The sequence below is a fragment of the Thunnus maccoyii genome, chromosome 1, assembly GCF_910596095.1.
Source record: "Thunnus maccoyii chromosome 1, fThuMac1.1, whole genome shotgun sequence".
Taxonomy (NCBI): domain Eukaryota; kingdom Metazoa; phylum Chordata; class Actinopteri; order Scombriformes; family Scombridae; genus Thunnus; species Thunnus maccoyii.
In genome coordinates, this window is record NC_056533.1 from 7,145,356 (window position 1) to 7,168,563 (window position 23,208).

General features: G+C 39.1%; 2 protein-coding genes across 2 annotated transcripts; both read left to right on the plus strand.

The window, feature by feature from the left end:
* Nucleotides 1-3,450: 3,450 nt before the first annotated feature.
* LOC121899286 (adhesion G-protein coupled receptor G1-like) lies at nt 3,451-12,222 on the plus strand. The gene is made up of 12 exons (XM_042415003.1): nt 3,451-3,625; nt 4,580-4,634; nt 5,068-5,155; nt 5,504-5,632; nt 6,817-6,984; nt 7,069-7,123; nt 7,223-7,314; nt 7,829-7,947; nt 10,212-10,486; nt 10,621-10,720; nt 10,890-11,191; nt 11,280-12,222. The coding sequence occupies exons 1-12, from the start codon at nt 3,565-3,567 to the stop codon at nt 11,330-11,332; spliced, it is 1,497 nt and encodes a 498-aa protein (XP_042270937.1). The 5' UTR covers nt 3,451-3,564; the 3' UTR covers nt 11,333-12,222.
* A 2,063-nt stretch (nt 12,223-14,285) lies between these two features.
* On the plus strand, nt 14,286-22,881 carry LOC121901822 (adhesion G-protein coupled receptor G1-like). Its single transcript, XM_042418831.1, has 12 exons — nt 14,286-14,446; nt 15,116-15,170; nt 15,604-15,691; nt 16,039-16,167; nt 17,352-17,519; nt 17,604-17,658; nt 17,758-17,849; nt 18,364-18,482; nt 20,742-21,016; nt 21,151-21,250; nt 21,420-21,721; nt 21,810-22,881. Exons 1-12 carry the CDS (start codon nt 14,374-14,376, stop codon nt 21,860-21,862), a joined length of 1,509 nt encoding a protein of 502 aa, XP_042274765.1. The 5' UTR covers nt 14,286-14,373; the 3' UTR covers nt 21,863-22,881.
* Nucleotides 22,882-23,208: the final 327 nt, after the last annotated feature.

Below are 23,208 nucleotides of genomic sequence, written 5' to 3' on the forward strand. Positions count from 1 at the left end.
GTTGGTTAGTGAATTGTTTCTGTGTCAGCTGATCTAAAGAGGCTCATGTTCATGTGTTCTACTGACTGTGTAGCCTCATATTAGCAGCTACTGTTACTCACAGTTACCAGATGTTAATAGGCATCATGCCATAAGCATACTGTTAGGACTGTATGTTTGGGTTGTGTTGGTTTACTATATAACTGATAGAATAGAGGACTGAATTGCCACTTGTAGGTCAGCTCGTTAATTAACTGGGCATGCACAACACGTGCAGTTTAGCAGCTGGTTCAGCCTCCTGTATAGATGCCATGCATGTCTACTACTGGCCAATAGAGGTCGGTGTTGCACTGCTGATGGACATAAATCCACCGTTGAAGGGAATAGGCTGTTTCAGCCTCAGATATGCCTGTTTAATCCATGGCCACATTATCAGCTGTTTGCGCCATGTTATCTTGTACAGTGGAAATTTATACATTTGAGAAAATAATATAGTTTACAATTTCTACATTAGCCTGTTATGATATCTGACATGTTTATTCTGACGTATAATGTTCATTTACACAGGACCACTGAGTCATCAGACTGTTGTACAAGGATTGTGGTTGTGATGTTGACAATAAATCCATAAAAATTCAAGACATCTGCGTGATTCTGATTGATCACCTGCAGCTGGTTCTGTGTGAACAGATCCAGCACATAGTCACAGCAGGGAAACTAGATCTTCCCCACACTCTGCTTCAGTTTCAGTTTTAGTCTGACTTTAGATGGAATTATTCTTAAATATGATGAGGCATCACTTCATTTAATGATTTCTAATCTGGCTGCGCTGCTCTGCGCTTTCATTATTATGATTATTCTCTCATTTTCTCATACAAGGTAAATGAGAGCTGCAAGTTTACAGTAAGGTCTAGTCCTTGAATGAAATGGGCCTTTTTAGTCCTGAGGAGCAAAAGTCACCTTCTGAGTTGTGCATTAAAATAGTCCTTGATTTGAGATAATGTAGGTTAAAATAATCTGCTTCTAAAGTTATGATTGTTCATTCCTGTATAACATTACAACTACATCAGCTACCACTAGAACCTGTGTGTGGGATTGGAATTAGATAGTGGTTGTGAGGCCATTTCATTCATCCAAACTGTTTGTATTTTGTTGCTGTTGTTAGACAGTGAAGATGCCTTGTGAGTATTGAGAATTGTAACCCTCAGGTTTAACATTGTTCAATCAGGTTTAATTATACAAATAATATCGTGATGTGTTGTAAGACTATTTCATATATATAAATTGTTTGTCCATGTTTGACCTTGAGGATGGCCTAGTAGCCTGTAACCTACTAACATTTTAGGCTACATAATGTTTTTATGAATATAATTTCAAATATGAAATAGCAATTCTTCTGATAATCATTTCCTGTCCTGATCCACTCAATTATAAACTGTTCTTGATCCATTCCTGGTTTTCATAGCACCTTCAATCTAACTAATTTAGACTAGTGCAGGTTGCTGTTTCTTGACTTAATCCAAGAGGTTATGTAGTGCAGAAATGCAGGAAATTTGTTTTAAATTACAATTTTTTCTGGGGGAGGACCCCAGATCCCCCTCCAATAACTTTCCAAGTTTGCTCCCCCATTTTAATACATAACCATTGGGCTTTCTTTTCCTCCTCCTCTTTTCTCTGTTTTCTTCCTTTCAAACCTGAAGGTATGGACTAGGGGTGTGCAGAGATCCCAGAGTTTGTATTTGTTGAGGCAGCAAAATTATTTGTATCTATATTTGTATTCCAATAAAAGTGGAAAGAGGCTTAAAAATCCTGTTTTTGTTTTTATGACGCTTTTAATTTTAGAAAATTAAAGTGTTACAGTAAGTGTTCATGAATAAACTAACTTACAAAGGAGGTTCCCACATTGGGTCTTGAACTGGAGTCTCCCAGATCATAGACAATTGCGCTGATAACTGAGCTAAAGCTTTGCTCATTGTCTCATGCAGACAGACCTTCACCTATTCATACACCCATAACACAGAGATGGCACACTGTGTAATGTGTAGGGAGGAACTTCAAAGGCAATTATTGCTTTGCACTTTTCATCATTGCCTATTTTTTATAACCTAACTTTGTGGAAAGGAGTAGGGGAACAACAGGTTTGGAGAGTCCCTTGGGAGCACTTTGCTTGTGTCAGTAGCTCAGCTTTATCTCTGAGGAACACTCCCAACAAATAATTTTTTAAATATTTGTATGAAACAAATATTCGTATAAAACCCACTGTTTGTGCTTTGCTGAATAATGTATTTGTATTCAGGCACACCCCTAGTATGGACCTTTTCATTGTGAAATAAAATGTGGATATGCCTCTTGACATCTCTTCATAGACTTGGGCTGTGATGCGCATCAAACAGTATCCCACCCCCCACTTCCAGTGCACATAGTACATCTGCAGGTCAGATGAAAAATTGTGAGGAACAGGGGTGCAAAGTGTATTTCTTTCTTTCTTTCTTTGTTCATTTGTTAACTCAGGAAAGGAAATGAGGAAGGGCAACCAATGGCAATTTTGTTTTATTTATTTCTTTTTTTCCTTTGAGGGTAAACAGCGCCCACAAGACAAGGTGGCACCCTAAGTGACTGCCTATATGGCCTAAAATAAACCACAACTCCACCTCCTTTTTTATGCACGCTAGCTTCACTCAGAAAACTCAAGTTAGGAGGGGTTGACTCGATAAGAACAGCCGCACTGTTATCTCGGTCTAAACAAGTTTCAATTAAAAACGATTAAAAATGTTTTTCCTGTCAAAGACCTGACATTTAATAACACTACATTTAGTGTGTCAAAAGCATTATAAGCCAAATTTTTTGGGACAGTGGCTGATGAAGAATGGATGCTAAAATTGATACATTTGCAGAATTGGTTGAGTGCTTCCTGTTTGTTAGCAGTTTCAGCATTCCTTTTCTATTACCTATCAAGACAGGAATTGAGGAAGCTATCGGCACACTGGGCCACAGTTTGTCCTGGGAAGAGTCGTGAGTGCCATTAGCCTTGCAGCCTGTACCCAGCACATATCAGTTAGATATACTGTACTGCTCTCCACCATTTCAGACAGAGCACTGCCCAGTCTGACAAACTGCAGTCTGCCTGTCAGGTAATTGGTAATCCAGGATGGTCGACATGTCTACCCACATCGCTTGCAGCTTCTCTCTCAGTAGAAGTGGCTGGATGGGGATACTGTTGAATACACTGGAGAAAATTAAGAATGTGATTCTCACAGTGCAACCAGTTATATCCAGATACAAGTGAGCATGCTGCAGCAGGTAGATGGTGGCATTGTCCACTCCCAAATGAGGTTGGTTGGACAACTGACTGGCTGGCTGGAAACCAGTGATGATGTCATCTATGGTCTAAGGTGGGCCAAGGCCAGCCTCTCCAGTACTTTCATCACATGAACAGGCAGGACAGGTCATTTTGTCATTGTAACTCTTTTGAAAACACATCTGATATGAATCACTTCCTGTCAGCCCTCACTCTGCCACCAACAAGCAAGACAGTGCAGTGCATTGAACTGATACACCATATGTGTGCTTGAGGAACATTGAGACATGATGTTGATGACTCTTTGTCTCGTCTCACTGGTCTGGGTATCTACGAGTCAAGCTGTTGGTGAGTGTTTTTGTGTTTATTTTGTGTTAATGGTTGTGTGCTCATGAGGTGAGCACCATTTGAACTGTTAATATATACAGACAGGTGAAAAATTAAAGGAAAAACTGGTCCAGGTCTGAATGCTTGACCCTTACAGTGAGGGGATCTGGTGGCTCTGTTATACTTGACGTTATTAAAAAGACAAATATGTCTGATTGACAAGAGCCGTGACACTGTTTACATAAAAGTTGGTAAACTCTTCAAGTAAAGGCGTGGAATGCCCGCCCACCTCAAGGTGTAATTAGTAATAATTAGTCGGTCAGTCTTAACAGCTTGAGCACCTGGTGTGGAAGTTAGTATTCACACAGACTATCTCAGTGGGCATACTAACTAACTTAGGCTGAAGTTAACATTACAGAGCAAGAAGAAGAGATGGAGCTAGCTCACCGAGTGCCCTGGCTTCCTGCTGTGGCAGCGGCACAGAGGGCTAGGGATTTTTTAAAGTAAATTGCACTTTAATTGAAGTAAATTGCACTTTAATTGTGTACTTGTGTTTTAATAAGGGGTCAAGTGGACCAAAACCATGCCAGCAAAATGCCCCCCACAGCATAACAGAGCTGCCAGATCTGCTCACTGTAGGGGTCAAGCATTCATACCTAGACCGGTTTTTCCTTTAATTTATCAACTATGTATAAATATCAAGGTCATAGATCATCAGACCTAGACAAAAACAATGTCGCTCATGGTCCTCTGCTGCCCAACGTTAGTGACTCTAAACCAGCCTGGGGTGAAACACAAAACACCAAAGTTCCCCCGCGTGAGTGGTGAACAGTTTCCTCTCATGTTCTTATTCTGGAGTGAGATCTGTCATTAGCATGTTTTATCTTGTACTGTCAATCTTGTATCCAGTGTGTATCCATCCATACACTGTACTATCTTAAACTATTTGACTTTCTTTCTCTGTCACTCTGACAGGCTCCTGTGCAAATGTCTTCCATGAGTGTCAGAAAAGTAATGTCTCCTGGACCAGGTAACTCATTCAGTGGATACTAAGCTCATGCTGTAGATCTTACACTCCTCCTTTTAAGGGCAATATACATCTATCTACTACACCAATGTTCCCTGATGTCTAATGAATGCTGGAGTAGCTTTGATATGATTGTGAAAGACAACCTGAAAGTAAAAAAGGACATAAAAAAGCGACTGAGCAAATGAATTATAACATACCGTATATCATATACATGACTCTGTGAATATCAAGGTTTTGAGCTTTTTCTCAACCCATAAATGACTGTGTACGATAATCCTTAAATTAATGTCACAAATCTGCAATGTTTTCACTCAGCAGGACCAGTAGTTGTTAATCTAAAAGTTTTCTCATAGAAATAATTGATTCATGTAGTTATCTTTCTGTATAACTTTGCTTGGTTTGCTGAAATGCTGAAATGTGTCTGTGTTGGTAGGTGTTATGACTACAAAATTCGAAAATGTAGACAAGGACGTCATATTATGCCAAACTTCATTAAACGGAGGGTGAACTCGTCTCAAGAGGTGAGGTCAAAATTTGGGGTAACAGACCCTGCAGCTTCTGTCTTGGTTCTTAGAGGTAAAACTATATGAAAGTTTTATATGAAATTCACCAACAAATGAGCAAAACAGGAGAAAAAAATGTTTTTGTGTTGTTCATCAAGAGTGATTAAAGACAGAGAATAATAATTATTTTACATATTCCACATCATACATACGAGTTCAGGATGTCTTTCTTGGAACACGTCTAAAGACCAGAACAATTAAAGTCATCCTCAACAAGTTCATTTCTATAATTTTTTTTCATTGTTGTATTAAATACATGTTTTCCTTGGTGTTTGCGATGTCTTTGTGTGTACTTGTGTTTTTTAGGCTGTGGAGAGTCCTACTCCTGAACACGGGGTTCACATCCCACCCTCAGCTCTACAGAGAATCAGAGGAGCTGATCCTGAGGAGGAGGTACAGCTGGTGATCACTGTGCTCAACAGCACTTACTTTAAGGTCAGTACCTCTGAACATGCAAAATTTGAGCTACAGGAGACTTCTTTATCTTAATCCCTCCTTGGTTGCCTGTATTAATTCAATACTAATCACAATGGACATGTAAATACAGAGAAGTAGGTGAATTAGGGAGTTTTTTCAGGATAATAGATTAACACCTTGATTCCACTGGGCACGGCTGTGTCATGTTCCAGCTTTGGCGTGGTTTTGTGCCATCCTTTGCATGGTGTCATATCCCACTGGGAGCGTTTCAGAAGCAGAGCATTTTGCTCCATCAGCGCCAGAGAGAAGACAGCCACCCCTCTACCTGGATAAGAAGCCAGGGCAGTCATGGCAGCAGTGGTGCTAGAATAGGGGGGACAACAAGACTTTTTGTGCCCCCACTTTCAGGTGTTATGGTAATGAAGTGTTGACGTCTAAGCCAGGTATTACAGTCATAGCAATAATGTCTAAGCCTACTCTAACATGCTGGACCTTAAAATTCAGTTATAATCAGAACACAGAGTAGCCCATTATGGCTGCCAGTTCAGAATAGTTAAATAATTTGACCACCAAATACAACACTGGATCCATTTTTCGTGCAATGACCAGCGCAAGCAGCACATGGACAGTTTGGTATTTTCCTGATGTTGAAATCTGCTGCGTCCGTGTGTAGAATTGTTGTGCCCAATGCTGCATGGTGAACTGATGGGAGGTGATGTGCAAATAGGCAGCACAAAGCGGATTGTTGGTGTTTTTGTGAAAAATGGGTCTTAGACATCTCAGGACCACATCTGTTTCTGGAGCAAAGTCACTCTGCTGCCACTTGGTGATTTTATAAGTGTTGTTTCATTAATAATAAGTGGTGAGTTGCTTCTTGGACACTTCTGAAATGTGCTGCAGTGTGTCTAGTGGGATCACAAGCATTGACTGGAGTGGCCGCGCAGCTGGAACACGACACACAATGGAATCAAGCCATAATGTTGGTTTCCACTTTAAGTTGGTTGCATTTTCTTTTCATGCTGATTTGCACTGGTTTCCATAAACTCTGTATGACCAAAGTCAGCTGTTGTGTACTATTAAAATCAAGGAAAGGTTGATACTGTAGTTCATACTGTTGCAATTCCTCTACACTTTACTTCAAATTAATTCATCCCAGCATTCATGTCATGCTTCACTTCTGGCACTTTTGTCCATTGTTGCAGCTGAGTTCCCCGCTGCCAAAAGGACGGGGGAGAGTACTCAGACCCAGCCCTCCTGTCCACAGGCAAGACACTGTTATGGGGGAGTCAGTGCTGGTAGTCAAGGCAGGGAACTTTCCGGTCAGAAACCTCCCACAACCCATCAAATTAATCTTCAAACACAACAAAGAGGTAAAATGACAAAACCAGTTGTGCTAGCATTACAAAAGTGTCACAATCTGCTTTCCTCTTATGTTTTTGTAATATATGTTTCAGGTGGAAAATGGGACTTGTGTGTTTTGGGAGGAGTCAGAGCTGGGTGATGGAACAGGTGGGTTACATACAGCAGATCAGTCTACAGTGAGATTCACCTCAATTTTTCTCTCAAATAAAAAGATTAACTCTTTTATATGTGTCTCTGTGTTTTCAGGCCACTGGAGCCCAGACGGTTGTCATACCACCTTCACTCAAACTGAGTGTATTTGTAGCTGCAACCATCTGAGTTTCTTTGCTGTGCTTGTGGTAAAACCTTTCAACAGAACATTTCCTCTCACTATCAGCTCTCTTACCAGCCACATTGCTACCTCATGTGCTGAATAATGTCCCTCCCATTAAAGGAAGCTTTCAGAAGCTTGCTGAGTTTTAAATAACTGAGTCTATAAAATAGCAGCCTCCGTCTCCAATGGAAAATGTAATTTGTTTATTCATAGTTGTTTCTGATAGTTTGAGCTAGAAATTTCTATCAAATTTCCATAGCAATTGTTGTGTAATTTTACTTTTGATGGTAATATAGGAGTAGAAAAATTCACTTGCAAAAAGGGAACCATGTTGTACTTATATAGGGAACTGCCCTAGTGATAAGCTTTCTACTGTTTAGAGTCTGAGCTTGTCATAGAGACATAGAGTAGAGCTGTACAGTTCTGCTGTGGAGTGAATGAACCTAAAAAAATTATCAATATTTTATATTGAAGACCCATCGGGCTTAATACAACTTAATACAAATATTTCATGTTTATTGCATCTCTTCCTGTTCCAGAGGGCCCTAGCATCAGTGGATGTAAGAAATGTTGTGAACCTTGGCTATATCACCTACATTGGACCTGCACTCTCCGTCTTCTTCACAGCCAACAGCTTGATCATCTATATATGTCTACAGTGAGTTTTTTCTACATCCCTATTACTCAAGAGTGTAGAGAGGGCAGTGGTGCCTAAAGGTTAGCGAAAGTAAGCTTGTCACTAGAAGGTTATCGGTTCAATCCCCTGGACCAGCAGCATAAATCACGGTGGGGAGAGTGAAAAGCAGCACTTGCCCCTCCCTCATTACCATCACTGAGGTGCCCTTGAGCAAGACCCTTAACCCCAACTGCTCCAATGGAGCTGCTCAGTGGCAGCAGATCAGACTGTGGTTGTACTGGGCAGCTTCCAGGTGTGAATGTGTAACTGTGTGAATGTGATCAGGGCATTCCTGAGAGAGAGAGCTCTCAGTGAAACTCCCCCCTGAATAAACAAAGGTGAAAAAAAAAAACAAATGAAATACTGTAAAATTGTTAAAAAGCGATTATTTTATGTTTTTAAAAAAATGCATCTTTTCTTTTTTTTTCAAGCTTTACAATATATGACAAAAATATGACAACAAAAGCAATATGTGTGAGTTAAGTGTGTGCATTTGAGTGTTTGAGTTACTATCGGACTGGTTTCACAAAGTAACTGTTTCCTTCCTATAAGATCAAATATATCAGATATCTTCAGATGTGGTTTAGTCTTCTTGATCAAGAGCTTGTTTTCCTGTTTCTATCATACTGATATTTTTTGACCTATTTGATCACATTGCTTCTCTTTACTTGTTTATTTAAACATGGCTCTAGAGAGTCTGTAGAAACTCATAATGTAATAACTGCACATAATGTAATTAAAAAATATGTAATAAAAACTCAAAATGTAATAATAATGTGATAAAAATGGTGAGTGCGTAACATAATAACTTTTTGCACATAATGTAATAAGTTATTACATTTTGAGTTTAGTGGCAACTTTTTTGTTAAAAATGTAATAACTTAACATATGCTTTCAGGTCCATTATGTTCAGAATTTCATAAAGAGCACCTTTTCCATTCCAGCCATCTCCTCATGGCTTGCATGATCTTCATTTAAATCATGCCCCATGTGTTGTCAAGCATAGGGTTACCATTCAAATGCAAACCACACACAATTGTTCTTTTATGTGCATTTTAGGTGTTTTATGTACTAAAATAATGTACACTATCCCAGAATCCACATCGGAAAGAGGCCAAAGCCAAAAACAGAAATAAAATATTGGCAAATCTAGTTCAGTCTATGAATGCATAGATATTATAAATGTATAAATTATGTATATGGAACCTTGTGAATTGTTTGTCAGAAATTAAAATCTTTGAAGTTTAGTTCTGTATATTTGAAACATCTAAATGCTTGTATGTCAACTTATTTTTTACAAAAACAAGATAATTATGAGAAATCCCTGTTGCACTACAGCAAAAACAGCAATATGAGTATAAGTCATGACTGGTAAGACCCAATCAGGAAGTGAACATGGGTGCCTGCATCATTGGTTTTAAAAAAGTCGCAATCCAAGAGTTTTCAAACTAAAATAGGGTCAGCAGCATTTTCAAAATTCTCTGTTTTAGGGGTTCGCAAACACTGGAGTAGTGTGGATGCTAGGCATTAATGTAGCAAATGTTGTGCGTTTTAAAACAAAAATGTATTAGTGTGGTTGTAGTATGTGTCTCTTTTATGTTTGAGTAGGCCTTGTGTAGTGTTGTAGACTGCTGTGTCCATTTTACGTTCATGTTATTCCTGTGTAAGAAAGACATGGTAGACATGGAGACAGTGGACCTAGCCTGTTGCTGTCTATCGGTGGTGGTGCTGAACCGTTTGTCAATCAATGCACGTAGTGCTCCGCATGCTATCCTCGGTGCTGAAACACTTGAACACTTGAACCTGGCAACCTGTTTTTTTTTCCTTCAGAATAAGCTTGCTTGACAAAGTGCCTTCACTATATGTTTTCTTAGACATGGGCTTGCTTGGCTCAATAAGTGACAATTTGTGTTTATGGATAGGATAGGATCCATCAGCGTTTTGACAGGTTTGAATTTTTAAAATGACTTTATCAGAAGGGCCCCTCGAAAATGCACCGACCCCTCTGCGCTGAGAGTCTAGCTCCGCCCCTGCCTAGTATCTTTTATTTACTGTAGAAATACTGTAAAAATGTAATACTTAATGATTTGCTGATACAGACCGATACACACGCCAACATGTGAATAAGGGGAGTACCGGCACTTATTTTTTTCCACTTCAAGCACTGTTATTAGCACATACTACACATGACACATGATATGAGTGTTGCACTACAAAATTGACTTAATATACTATTTTCCTTCCAGAAATTGGCGTCCAGAGAAGGTGATCGGTGTGCATATGCAACTAGCAGGGGCACTGCTCTGCCTCCACCTCAGCTTTCTGGTGTGCAGTATGTTAGTGTTGCAGCAGAATGAGAACGAGGAGGGCTGGGTTTGCCAAGTTATGGGTCTCATTTTACACTGGTCCCTGCTGGCCACCATCAGCTGGACAGCTCTGGAGGGATTCCATCTCTACCTTCTCCTAGTCCAAGTCTTAAACGTGAAGAGATACCTGCTCAAACTCAGCTTGGTGGGATGGGGTGAGTAGATTCTGAGTTGGACAGTGAAACTGTCGAATAGTTGTTGCATTTCATTTAATTTCCTTAAATCAATACATGCAACCATACAGTCGGGGCTTGTGGACATAAACTCTGTCTTTCATGTCTTTATGCAGGTCTTCCTACACTGATTGCAGTGGTTTGTGGGGTTTCAGGTGTTTATGGAAAATACAGTCTGGAACTGAGGGATGCCAACAACCACACAACAGTGCAGATGTAAGAAACCAAGATTCATTGTTAGGATTTTAAATATGTAACCACCTTGGGTGTTTGAATTTTCAGCAAGTATACACTGTGATTTGCTCTGCTCTTCCTTATTCTCCACCAACAAGCAGGTTATTTGGAATTCAAAGCTTTCTGCTTAAACATTTTTCCCAACCTGCAGGTGCTGGATGAGCAGCAAGTTCCCACAGAGGCTTTTGATCAGCTATGTCATTACTATGGCCCTTCTGTTACTGTTGATACTGTGTAATTCCTGTATGCTGGGACTGGTGGTGTGCAAGCTGCAGGGGCTGAGAGGAGGTGGCGGGGATGTGATGAACAGAGAGAAAGGAAGCAGGTTGTGGAAGGACTGTGCCACAGTGCTGGGTCTCAGCTGTGTTCTGGGGTTACCATGGGTGTTAGGCAGCATCACCTTAATCTCCCTCCCCCAGCTGTACCTGTTCACTGTACTCAACTCCCTGTCAGGTCAGTATGTTCTGGATCCTCGTAGAGTAAATATTGCTTATATGTAAGACTGGAAGACAAATTTACAGCTTTTCTTTTCTCCCCTCAGGTGTATTTGTGTTCCTGTGGTCATGGTCTTTGATTGACGAGCCTCAAAGATAATGGATACCGGTCTCAATAACTAATATACAATGCTAAAACAAATGTTTCATGTGTAACCTTTATTAGGTGTTTTGGTGTCCATGTATAATGGACAGTCCAAATATAATCAAATCTGAACAATAACTTGATTTGCTGATGGTCAAATGAAATCGCATTTAATATTATTATCTAATTTAATGGTTTAATGGTAATTTAATTGGTTGGAGATGCCAAAAAAATAAAACACAAAGTAAAGACAACTAAATCAGAGGAGATCATCTATAAAAATCCTGTATGACCTGTATGACCCTGAAAATCAATTTAAAAATTTGACACATATGACAATAAAACAGTTCAGAAGTGCCTGTAACAATGGTGAAAGATAAGGCACAGATGGCTGCAGCAGAGGGAACAAAGGACAGCTTAAATCTTATAGTTTTGATCTTACTTTGCAATGTCCTGCCTCTGTTGCTCACTCAAACCTCTGGTGTAGGTGATGTGTACAGTATTTTAGGATCCCATACATATTTAAAATCTGGTCATTGCAAAGTTGTGCTACTGTTCAAATGTACTCTTTGATTTCAAATATCTTAGTCGCTTTCTTTATATTTATGATTCTTAACACACACATTGACAAACATATAAATCAAGCCAAAAGTTAAGTAACTCTGTGACACCAACTTGTAAAGAGTTGAAGGACACTCTGACTGACCCAAGAAAAACATTCTTTGCTGCAGTGTTTCTTTCTTTCTTTCTTTCTTTCTTTCTTTCTTTCTTTCTTTCTTTCTTTCTTTCTTTCTTTCTTTCTTTACATTGCAGATTATTTTCAAGACTCTTTCAAGGGCTCATCAGAGTAATCATCAGGTCCCTGTTTGTCTTACAGTAGCATGAACATTATTTTTACATCATCTAATCTCTCTAATAACACATACTGTGTTTAATGTTTTGTAATATATTATGTTATATTATATAAATTGATTTTTGATTGTTGATTATTTAATCATGTTTAACAATATGGCTAATGATATGTTAACAATATGATAGAATAACACCTTTTATTGAACAGAAGTTGCCATACAAATTTAGTAAATACAAAACAATTTTTATTTACATTACATATTAATCTATTATTAATAAGAAATTAGAAACAAGCTCAATTAGCAAAAGTATAATTACAAGAGATGTAACCACTAAAATTAAATGCAAAATGATTTATTGAGAGATGATTTGGCGCAGACTCAACTACCATTGTGCTCCATGGCTTGTTATAGCACCGCCTGGTGGATTGGTGATGTTTAGTCACACCTAGTGGAGAAGAAGGAGGATGGAGGTGGAGAGGAGGAAGAACAAGAACAAAAGAGCAACAAGAAAGACAACTTCAACTCCAGTGAAGACTTCAGGAATCAAATCTGATTAGAACCCCAACCCTTTCCTGACATTAGTCCATATGATAAAGCCCAGATGTAATCAAACTTCCCCTGATAATCCCCCATCATGTAACTATAGCAACATGTAAGTCTCCTAATAACCCTGCCAAAATCCACAGTGTGTCCACACAGTCATTTTGTGCAAAAGTTAATCTGAAGTTTATATGAGGCTTCAGCAGTCTGAGTTAGTCATATCAAGTGGATATCTGCCACATTTACAGTCTTTTTAGCATCAAATTCCCTCTTTGTGATTCTTCGGACAGTGTTTCCCTGCTAAGTAACAAAAAGAGGGACTTTGGCACTAAAAAGACTCATTTAACGATATCTAATTGATTTGACTCATTTGGATGACTGAAGCTTCATATTAGCATCAGATAAACTTTTAAATACATTGTTGAACAGAAGGAGGACTGTGGATTTTAGCCTTCGTCACTTACATTGTAAGTGCATTATGAAGAGATCTTCTGATGGTCAGTATGAACAGGAGGAATGATTATGACTAGAAAAACCTATTTCAATGTTCATTTGGGCACCTGACTGTGGTTTTAAGAGAAATTTGAAAAGTTGTGAGCCTGGCCTTTATATCAGTTTTCATTAAAGTTTTTTCCCTCACAAACCTTGAATATTGCATGTGTTTATGAATAAAATAAAGCATTATAGGAGAATGTCGAGTTTTGCTAAAGCCAATTTCATTTTTTTCATGTGAGCTGCCACCTTTGGAACACATTAAGTGATGCAGGTCTGACTTTCACTTCCCCCGCTAACAGTAAGTGTCTGAATTGTTGACCACTATGACTTGACTTCTTTCTGCTTGCGTATTGGAAAAGCGTCACATTTGAGAAGCTTCCCCTTCATTCTAGGCAGTGCCTAGAATGAAAAATCATTATAAAATATTTCCATCATTTGTTTCTATGAACAACTACAAACATGTATGTGATATTGTCTATTGTAAATGATATAACTAATAAATAACATTTTAGCTTGGCTCAGTGATTTATATAAATATTTCCCTAACTGAGACCACACCGAGAACATTATATTTCAATAGTTTAATTGAGATAATGAACGAGAGCTGATATGTTGATGGATGGGTTGGAGAACATGATGAAGGATTAGGGATGGAGGGATGAAGTGATGGGGAGAGGAAAGGGGTGAGGTGTGAGAGTTGAGGAACATAGAATGGAGGGTTAAGGGACGATGATGGATGTATGGTATGTCGACTGGACGACGACTGCCGACAGTAGGGAGGTAGGAGGGAACAGGGGGGAGAGGTTGAGACTCTGAGTGGGGGAACTGTCTCTCCGGTCCATCGCCTGGATAGAGCCCCCTGTTCCTGTGTTAAAACAGAGGAGAAAGGATGGTTGATGAAAAGAGGGGTTAGGGTGGGAGGGACTTGCAACTGAGACCAGGGGAGAAGAACGGATGGGGTGTGCCTAAATACTTTGTAGTGCGGAAGTGGGATGTGTACTCGGTGTGGTCTCTGTTCCCGAACCTTGTTTATAAATCTATAAACTTCATAAGTCATTCTCTCATGAGCAGATAAATATGTCAATTAGATTTCTTTTAAAACTCAACTTCACTAGCTCTCTGTAAAAATCCTTATGTCATTGTACTTCGTTTGAAAACATATCTGATATGGATCACTTCCTGTCAACCCTGACTCTTTGTCTCGTCTCACTCGTCTGGGTTTCTACAACTCAAGCTGATGGTGAGTTTTTCCACATGTTTATTTTGTGTTAATGGTTGTGTGCTTGTGAGGTGAGCACCACTTGAACTGTTAATATATATATATCAAGGTCGTGAATCACCAAACCTAAAACCCAAAGGCACTAGTGACTCTACACCAGCCTGGGGTGAAACACAAAACACCAAAGTTTTGTACAGAGGGCACAGGGATTTTTTAAAGTAAATTGCACTTTAATTGAAGTAAATTGCACTTTAATTGTGTACTTGTGTTTTAATAAGGGGTCAAGTGGACCAAAACCATGCCAGCAAAATGCCCCCCACAGCATAACAGAGCTGCCAGATCCGCTCACTGTAGGGGTCAAGCATTCAGACCTAGACCGGTTTTTCCTTTAATTTATCAAATATGTATAAATATCAAGGTCATAGATCATCAGACCTAGACAAAAACAATGTCGCTCATGGTCCTCTGCTGCCCGACGTTAGTGACTCTAAACCAGCCTGGGGTGAAACACAAAACACCAAAGTTCCCCCGAGTAAGTGGTGAACAGTTTCCTCTCATGTTCTTATTCTGGAGTGAGATCTGTCATTAGCATGTTTTATCTTGTACTGTCAATCTTGTATCCAGTGTGTATCCATCCATACACTGTACTATCTTAAACTATTTGACTTTCTTTCTCTGTCACTCTGACAGGCTCCTGTGAAAATGTCTTCTCTGAGTGTCACCAACGTAATGTCTCCTGGACCAGGTAACTCATTCAGTGGATACTAAGCTCATGCTGTAGATCTTACACTCCTCCTTTTAAGGGCAATATACATCTATCTACTACACCAATGTTCCCTGATGTCAAATGAATGCTGGAGTAGCTTTGATATGATTGTGAAAGACAACCTGAAAGTAAAAAAGGACATAAAAAGGCGACTGAGCAAATGAATTATAACATACTGTATATCATATACATGACTCTGTGAATATCAAGGTTTTGAGCTTTTTCTCAACCCATAAATGACTGTGTACGATAATCCTTAAATTAATGTCACAAATCTGCAATGTTTTTACTCAGCAGGACCAGTAGTTGTTAATCTAAAAGTTTTCTCATAGAAATAATTGATTCATGTAGTTATCTTTCTGTATAACTTTGCTTGGTTTGCTGAAATGCTGAAATGTGTCTGTGTTGGTAGGTGTTATGACCACAAAATTCGAAAATGTACGATAAGAAGCCATGGTATGCCGTACTTCATTCAACGGAGGGTGAACTCGTCTCAAGAGGTGAGGTCAAAATTTGGGGTAACAGACCCTGCAGCTTCTGTCTTGGTTCTTAGAGGTAAAACTATATGAAGTTTTATATGAAATTCACCAACAAATGAGCAAAACAGGAGAAAAAAATGTTTTTGTGTTGTTCATCAAGAGTGATTAAAGACAGAGAATAATAATTATTTTATATATTCCACATCATAAATACGAGTTCAGGATGTCTTTCTTGGAACACGTCTAAAGACCAGAACAATTAAAGTCATCCTCAACAAGTTCATTTCTATAATTTTTTTTCATTGTTGTATTAAATACATGTTTTCCTTGGTGTTTGCGATGTCTTTGTGTGTACTTGTGTTTTTTAGGCTGTGGAGAGTCCTACTCCTGAACACGGGGTTCACATCCCACCCTCAGCTCTACAGAGAATCAGAGGAGCTGATCCTGAGGAGGAGGTACAGCTGGTGATCACTGTGCTCAACAGCACTTACTTTAAGGTCAGTACCTCTGAACATGCAAAATTTGAGCTACAGGAGACTTCTTTATCTTAATCCCTCCTTGGTTGCCTGTATTAATTCAATACTAATCACAATGGACATGTAAATACAGAGAAGTAGGTGAATTAGGGAGTTTTTTCAGGATAATAGATTAACACCTTGATTCCACTGGGCACGGCTGTGTCATGTTCCAGCTTTGGCGTGGTTTTGTGCCATCCTTTGCATGGTGTCATATCCCACTGGGAGCGTTTCAGAAGCAGAGCATTTTGCTCCATCAGCGCCAGAGAGAAGACAGCCACCCCTCTACCTGGATAAGAAGCCAGGGCAGTCATGGCAGCAGTGGTGCTAGAATAGGGGGGACAACAAGACTTTTTGTGCCCCCACTTTCAGGTGTTATGGTAATGAAGTGTTGACGTCTAAGCCAGGTATTACAGTCATAGCAATAATGTCTAAGCCTACTCTAACATGCTGGACCTTAAAATTCAGTTATAATCAGAACACAGAGTAGCCCATTATGGCTGCCAGTTCAGAATAGTTAAATAATTTGACCACCAAATACAACACTGGATCCATTTTTCGTGCAATGACCAGCGCAAGCAGCACATGGACAGTTTGGTATTTTCCTGATGTTGAAATCTGCTGCGTCCGTGTGTAGAATTGTTGTGCCCAATGCTGCATGGTAAACTGATGGGAGGTGATGTGCAAATAGGCAGCACAAAGCGGATTGTTGGTGTTTTTGTGAAAAATGGGTCTTAGACATCTCAGGACCACATCTGTTTCTGGAGCAAAGTCACTCTGCTGCCACTTGGTGATTTTATAAGTGTTGTTTCATTAATAATAAGTGGTGAGTTGCTTCTGGGACGCTTCTGAAATGTGCTGCGGTGTGTCTAGTGGGATCACAAGCATTGACTGGAGTGGCCGCGCAGCTGGAACACGACACACAATGGAATCAAGCCATAATGTTGGTTTCCACTTTAAGTTGGTTGCATTTTCTTTTCATGCTGATTTGCACTGGTTTCCATAAACTCTGTATGACCAAAGTCAGCTGTTGTGTACTATTAAAATCAAGGAAAGGTTGATACTGTAGTTCATACTGTTGCAATTCTTCTACACTTTACTTCAAATTAATTCATCCCAGCATTCATGTCATGCATCACTTCTGGCACTTTTGTCCATTGTTGCAGCTGAGTTCCCCGCTGCCAAAAGGACGGGGGAGAGTACTCAGACCCAGCCCTCCTGTCCACAGGCAAGACACTGTTATGGGGGAGTCAGTGCTGGTAGTGAAGGCAGGGAACTTTCCAGTCAGAAACCTCCCACAACCCATCAAATTAATCTTCAAACACAACAAAGAGGTAAAATGACAAAACCAGTTGTGCTAGCATTACAAAAGTGTCACAATCTGCTTTCCTCTTATGTTTTTGTAATATATGTTTCAGGTGGAAAATGGGACTTGTGTGTTTTGGGAGGAGTCAGAGCTGGGTGATGGAACAGGTGGGTTACATACAGCAGATCAGTCTACAGTGAGATTCACCTCAATTTTTCTCTCAAATAAAAAGATTAACTCTTTTATATGTGTCTGTGTGTTTTCAGGTCACTGGAGCCCAGACGGTTGTCATACCACCTTCACTCAAACTGAGTGTATTTGTAGCTGCAACCATCTGAGTTTCTTTGCTGTGCTTGTGGTAAAACCTTTCAACAGAACATTTCCTCTCACTATCAGCTCTCTTACCAGCCACATCGCTACCTCATGTGCTGAATAATGTCCCTCCCATTAAAGGAAGCTTTCAGAAGCTTGCTGAGTTTTAAATAACTGAGTCTATAAAATAGCAGCCTCCCTCTCCAATGGAAAATGTAATTTGTTTATTCATAGTTGTTTCTGATAGTTTGAGCTAGAAATTTCTATCAAATTTCCGTAGCAATTGTTGTGTAATTTTACTTTTGATGGTAATATAGGAGTAGAAAAATTCACTTGCAAAAAGGGAACCATGTTGTACTTATATAGGGAACCGCCCTAGTGATAAGCTTTCTACTGTTTAGAGTCTGAGCTTGTCATAGAGACATAGAGTAGAGCTGTACAGTTCTGCTGTGGAGTGAATGAACCTAAAAAAATTATCAATATTTTATATTGAAGACCCATCGGGCTTAATACAACTTAATACAAATATTTCATGTTTATTGCATCTCTTCCTGTTCCAGAGGGCCCTAGCATCAGTGGATGTAAGAAATGTTGTGAACCTTGGCTATATCACCTACATTGGACCTGCACTCTCCGTCTTCTTCACAGCCAACAGCTTGATCATCTATATATGTCTACAGTGAGTTTTTTCTACATCCCTATTACTCAAGAGTGTAGAGAGGGCAGTGGTGCCTAAAGGTTAGCGAAAGTAAGCTTGTCACTAGAAGGTTATCGGTTCAATCCCCTGGACCAGCAGCATAAATCACGGTGGGGAGAGTGAAAAGCAGTACTTGCCCCTCCCTCATTACCATCACTGAGGTGCCCTTGAGCAAGACCCTTAACCCCAACTGCTCCAGTGGAGCTGCTCAGTGGCAGCAGATCAGACTGTGGTTGTACTGGGCAGCTTCCAGGTGTGAATGTGTAACTGTGTGAATGTGATCAGGGCATTCCTGAGAGAGAGAGCTCTCAGTGAAACTCCCCCCTGAATAAACAAAGGTGAAAAAACAAAACAAATGAAATACCGTAAAATTGTTAAAAAGCGATTATTTTATGTTTTTAAAAAATGCGTCTTTTCTTTTTTTTCAAGCTTTACAATATATGACAAAAATATGACAACAAAAGCAATATGTGTGAGTTAAGTGTGTGCATTTGAGTGTTTGAGTTACTATCGGACTGGTTTCACAAAGTAACTGTGTTTCCTTCCTGTAAGATCAAATATATCAGATATCTTCAGATGTGGTTTAGTCTTCTTGATCAAGAGCTTGTTTTCCTGTTTCCATCATACTGATATTTTTTGACCTATTTGATCACATTGCTTCTCTTTACTTGTTTATTTAAACATGGCTCTAGAGAGTCTGTAGAAACTCATAATGTAATAACTGCACATAATATAATTAAAAATATGTAATAAAAACTCAAAATGTAATAATAATGTGATAAAAATGGTGAGTGCGTAACATAATAACTTTTTGCACATAATGTAATAAGTTATTACATTTTGAGTTTAGTGGCAACTTTTTTGTTAAAAATGTAATAACTTAACATATGCTTTCAGGTCCATTATGTCCAGAATTTCATAAAGAGCACCTTTTCCATTCCAGCCATCTCCTCATGGCTTGCATGATCTTCATTTAAATCATGCCCCATGTGTTGTCAAGCATAGGGTTACCATTCAAATGCAAACCACACACAATTGTTCTTTTATGTGCATTTTAGGTGTTTTATGTACTAAAATAATGTACACTATCCCAGAATCCACATCGGAAAGAGGCCAAAGCCAAAAACAGAAATAAAATATTGGCAAATCTAGTTCAGTCTATGAATGCATAGATATTATAAATGTATAAATTATGTATATGGAACCTTGTGAATTGTTTGTCAGAAATTAAAATCTTTGAAGTTTAGTTCTGTATATTTGAAACATCTAAATGCTTGTATGTCATATATTTTTTTACAAAAACAAGATAATTATGAGAAATCCCTGTTGCACTACAGCAAAAACAGCAATATGAGTATAAGTCATGACTGGTAAGACCCAATCAGGAAGTGAACATGGGTGCCTGCATCATTGGTTTTAAAAAAGTCGCAATCCAAGAGTTTTCAAACTAAAATAGGGTCAGCAGCATTTTCAAAATTCTCTGTTTTAGGGGTTCGCAAACACTGGAGTAGTGTGGATGCTAGGCATTAATGTAGCAAATGTTGTGCGTTTTAAAACAAAAATGTATTAGTGTGGTTGTAGTATGTGTCTCTTTTATGTTTGAGTAGGCCTTGTGTAGTGTTGTAGACTGCTGTCCATTTTATGTTCATGTTATTCCTGTGTAAGAAAGACATGGTAGACATGGAGACAGTGCACCTAGCCTGTTGCTGTCTATCGGTGGTGGTGCTGAACCGTTTGTCAATCAATGCATGTAGTGCTCCGCATGCTGTCCTCGGTGCTGAAACACTTGAACACTTGAACCTGGCAACCTGTCTTTTTTTTTCCTTCAGAATAAGCTTGCTTGACAAAGTGCCTTCACTATGTTTTCTTAGACATGGGCTTGCTTGGCTCAATAAGTGACAATTTGTGTTTATGGATAGGATAGGATCCATCAGCGTTTTGACAGGTTTGAATTTTTAAAATGACTTTATCAGAAGGGCCCCTTGAAAATGCGCCGACCCCTCTGCGCTGAGAGTCTAGCTCCGCCCCTGCCTAGTATCTTTTATTTACTGTAGAAATACTGTAAAAATGTAATACTTAATGATTTGCTGATACAGACCGATACACACGCCAACATGTGAATAATGGGAGTACCGGCACTTATTTTTTTCCACTTCAAGCACTGTTATTAGCACATACTACACATGACACGATATGAGTGTTGCACTATAAAATTGACTTAATATACTATTTTCCTTCCAGAAATTGGCGTCCAGAGAAGGTGATCGGTGTGCATATGCAACTAGCAGGGGCACTGCTCTGCCTCCACCTCAGCTTTCTGGTGTGCAGTATGTTAGTGTTGCAGCAGAATGAGAACGAGGAGGGCTGGGTTTGCCAAGTTATGGGTCTCATTTTACACTGGTCCCTGCTGGCCACCATCAGCTGGACAGCTCTGGAGGGATTCCATCTCTACCTTCTCCTAGTCCAAGTCTTAAACGTGAAGAGATACCTGCTCAAACTCAGCTTGGTGGGATGGGGTGAGTAGATTCTGAGTTGGACAGTGAAACTGTCGAATAGTTGTTGCATTTCATTTAATTTCCTTAAATCAATACATGCAACCATACAGTCAGGGCTTGTGGACATAAACTCTGTCTTTCATGTCTTTATGCAGGTCTTCCTACACTGATTGCAGTGGTTTGTGGGGTTTCAGGTGTTTATGGGAAATACAGTCTGGAACTGAGGGATGCCAACAACCACACAACAGTGCAGATGTAAGAAACCAAGATTCATTGTTAGGATTTTAAATATGTAACCACCTTGGGTGTTTGAATTTTCAGCAAGTATACACTGTGATTTGCTCTGCTCTTCCTTATTCTCCACCAACAAGCAGGTTATTTGGAATTCAAAGCTTTCTGCTTAAACATTTTTCCCAACCTGCAGGTGCTGGATGAGCAGCAAGTTCCCACAGAGGCTTTTGGTCAGCTATGTCATTACTATGGCCCTTCTGTTACTGTTGATACTGTGTAATTCCTGTATGCTGGGACTGGTGGTGTGCAAGCTGCAGGGGCTGAGAGGAGGTGGCGGGGATGTGATGAACAGAGAGAAAGGAAGCAGGTTGTGGAAGGACTGTGCCACAGTGCTGGGTCTCAGCTGTGTTCTGGGGTTACCATGGGTGTTAGGCAGCGCCACCTTAATCTCCCTCCCCCAGCTGTACCTGTTCACTGTACTCAACTCCCTGTCAGGTCAGTATGTTCTGGATCCTCATAGAGTAAATATTGCTTATATGTAAGACTGGAAGACAAATTTACAGCTTTTCTTTTCTCCCCTCAGGTGTATTTGTGTTCCTGTGGTCATGGTCTTTGATTGACGAGCCTCAAAGATAATGGATACCGGTCTCAATAACTAATATACAATGCTAAAACAAATGTTTCATGTATAACCTTTATTAGGTGTTTTGGTGTCCATGTATAATGGACAGTCCAAATATAATCAAATCTGAACAATAACTTGATTTGCTGATGGTCAAATGAAATCGCATTTAATATTATTATCTAATTTAATGGTTAAATGGTAATTTATTTGGTTGGAGATGCCAAAAAAATAAAACACAAAGTAAAGACAACTAAATCAGAGGAGATCATCTATAAAAATCCTGTATGACCTGTATGACCCTGAAAATCAATTTAAAAATTTGACACATATGACAATAAAACAGTTCAGAAGTGCCTGTAACAATGGTGAAAGATAAGGTACAGATGGCTGCAGCAGAAGGAACAAAGGACAGCTTAAATCTTATAGTTTTGATCTTACTTTGCAATGTCCTGCCTCTGTTGCTCACTCAAACCTCTGGTGTAGGTGATGTGTACAGTATTTTAGGATGCCAGACATATTTAAAATCTGGTCATTGTAAAGTTGTGCTACTGTTCAAATGTACTCTTTGATTTCAAATATCTTAGTCGCTTTCTTTATATTTACGATTCTTAACACACACATTGACAAACATATAAATCAAGCCAAAAGTTAAGTAACTCTGTGACACCGACTTGTAAAGAGTTGAAGGACACTCTGACTGACCCAAGAAAAACATTCTTTGCTGCAGTGTTTCTTTCTTTCTTTCTTTCTTTCTTTCTTTCTTTCTTTCTTTACATTGCAGATTATTTTCAAGACTCTTTCAAGGGCTCATCAGAGTAATCATCAGGTCCCTGTTTGTCTTACAGTAACATGAACATTATTTTTACATCATCTAATCTCTCTAATAACACATACTGTGTTTAATGTTTTGTAATATATTATGTTATATTATATGAATTTATTTTTGATTGTTGATTATTTAATCATGTTTAACAATATGGCTAATGATATGTTAACAATATGATAGAATAACACCTTTTATTGAACAGAAGTTGCCATACAAATTTAGTAAATAGAAAACATTTTTTATTTACATTACATATTAATCTATTATTAATAAGAATTAGAAACAAGCTCAATTAGCAAAAGTATAACTACAAGAGATGTAACCACTAAAATTAAATGCAAAATGATTTATTGAGAGATGATTTGGCGCAGACTCAACTACCATTGTGCTCCATGGCTTGTTATAGCACCGCCTGGTGGATTGGTGATGTTTAGTCACACCTAGTGGAGAAGAAGGAGGATGGAGGTGGAGAGGAGGAAGAACAAAAACAAAAAGAGCAACAAGAAAGACAAAAGGTTAAGGATGAAGAGA

Coding starts and splice junctions, on each gene's coding strand:
- LOC121899286 (XM_042415003.1), top strand. CDS start 3,565: ATGATGTTGATGACTCTTTGTCTCGTCTCACTGGTCTGGGTATCTACG. Junction 3,626..4,579: donor ATCTACGAGTCAAGCTGTTG/GTGAGTGTTTTT, acceptor TCACTCTGACAG/GCTCCTGTGCAAATGTCTTC. Junction 6,985..7,068: donor TCTTCAAACACAACAAAGAG/GTAAAATGACAA, acceptor TATATGTTTCAG/GTGGAAAATGGGACTTGTGT.
- LOC121901822 (XM_042418831.1), top strand. CDS start 14,374: ATGGATCACTTCCTGTCAACCCTGACTCTTTGTCTCGTCTCACTCGTC. Junction 16,168..17,351: donor TCAACAGCACTTACTTTAAG/GTCAGTACCTCT, acceptor CCATTGTTGCAG/CTGAGTTCCCCGCTGCCAAA. Junction 21,251..21,419: donor AACCACACAACAGTGCAGAT/GTAAGAAACCAA, acceptor CCCAACCTGCAG/GTGCTGGATGAGCAGCAAGT.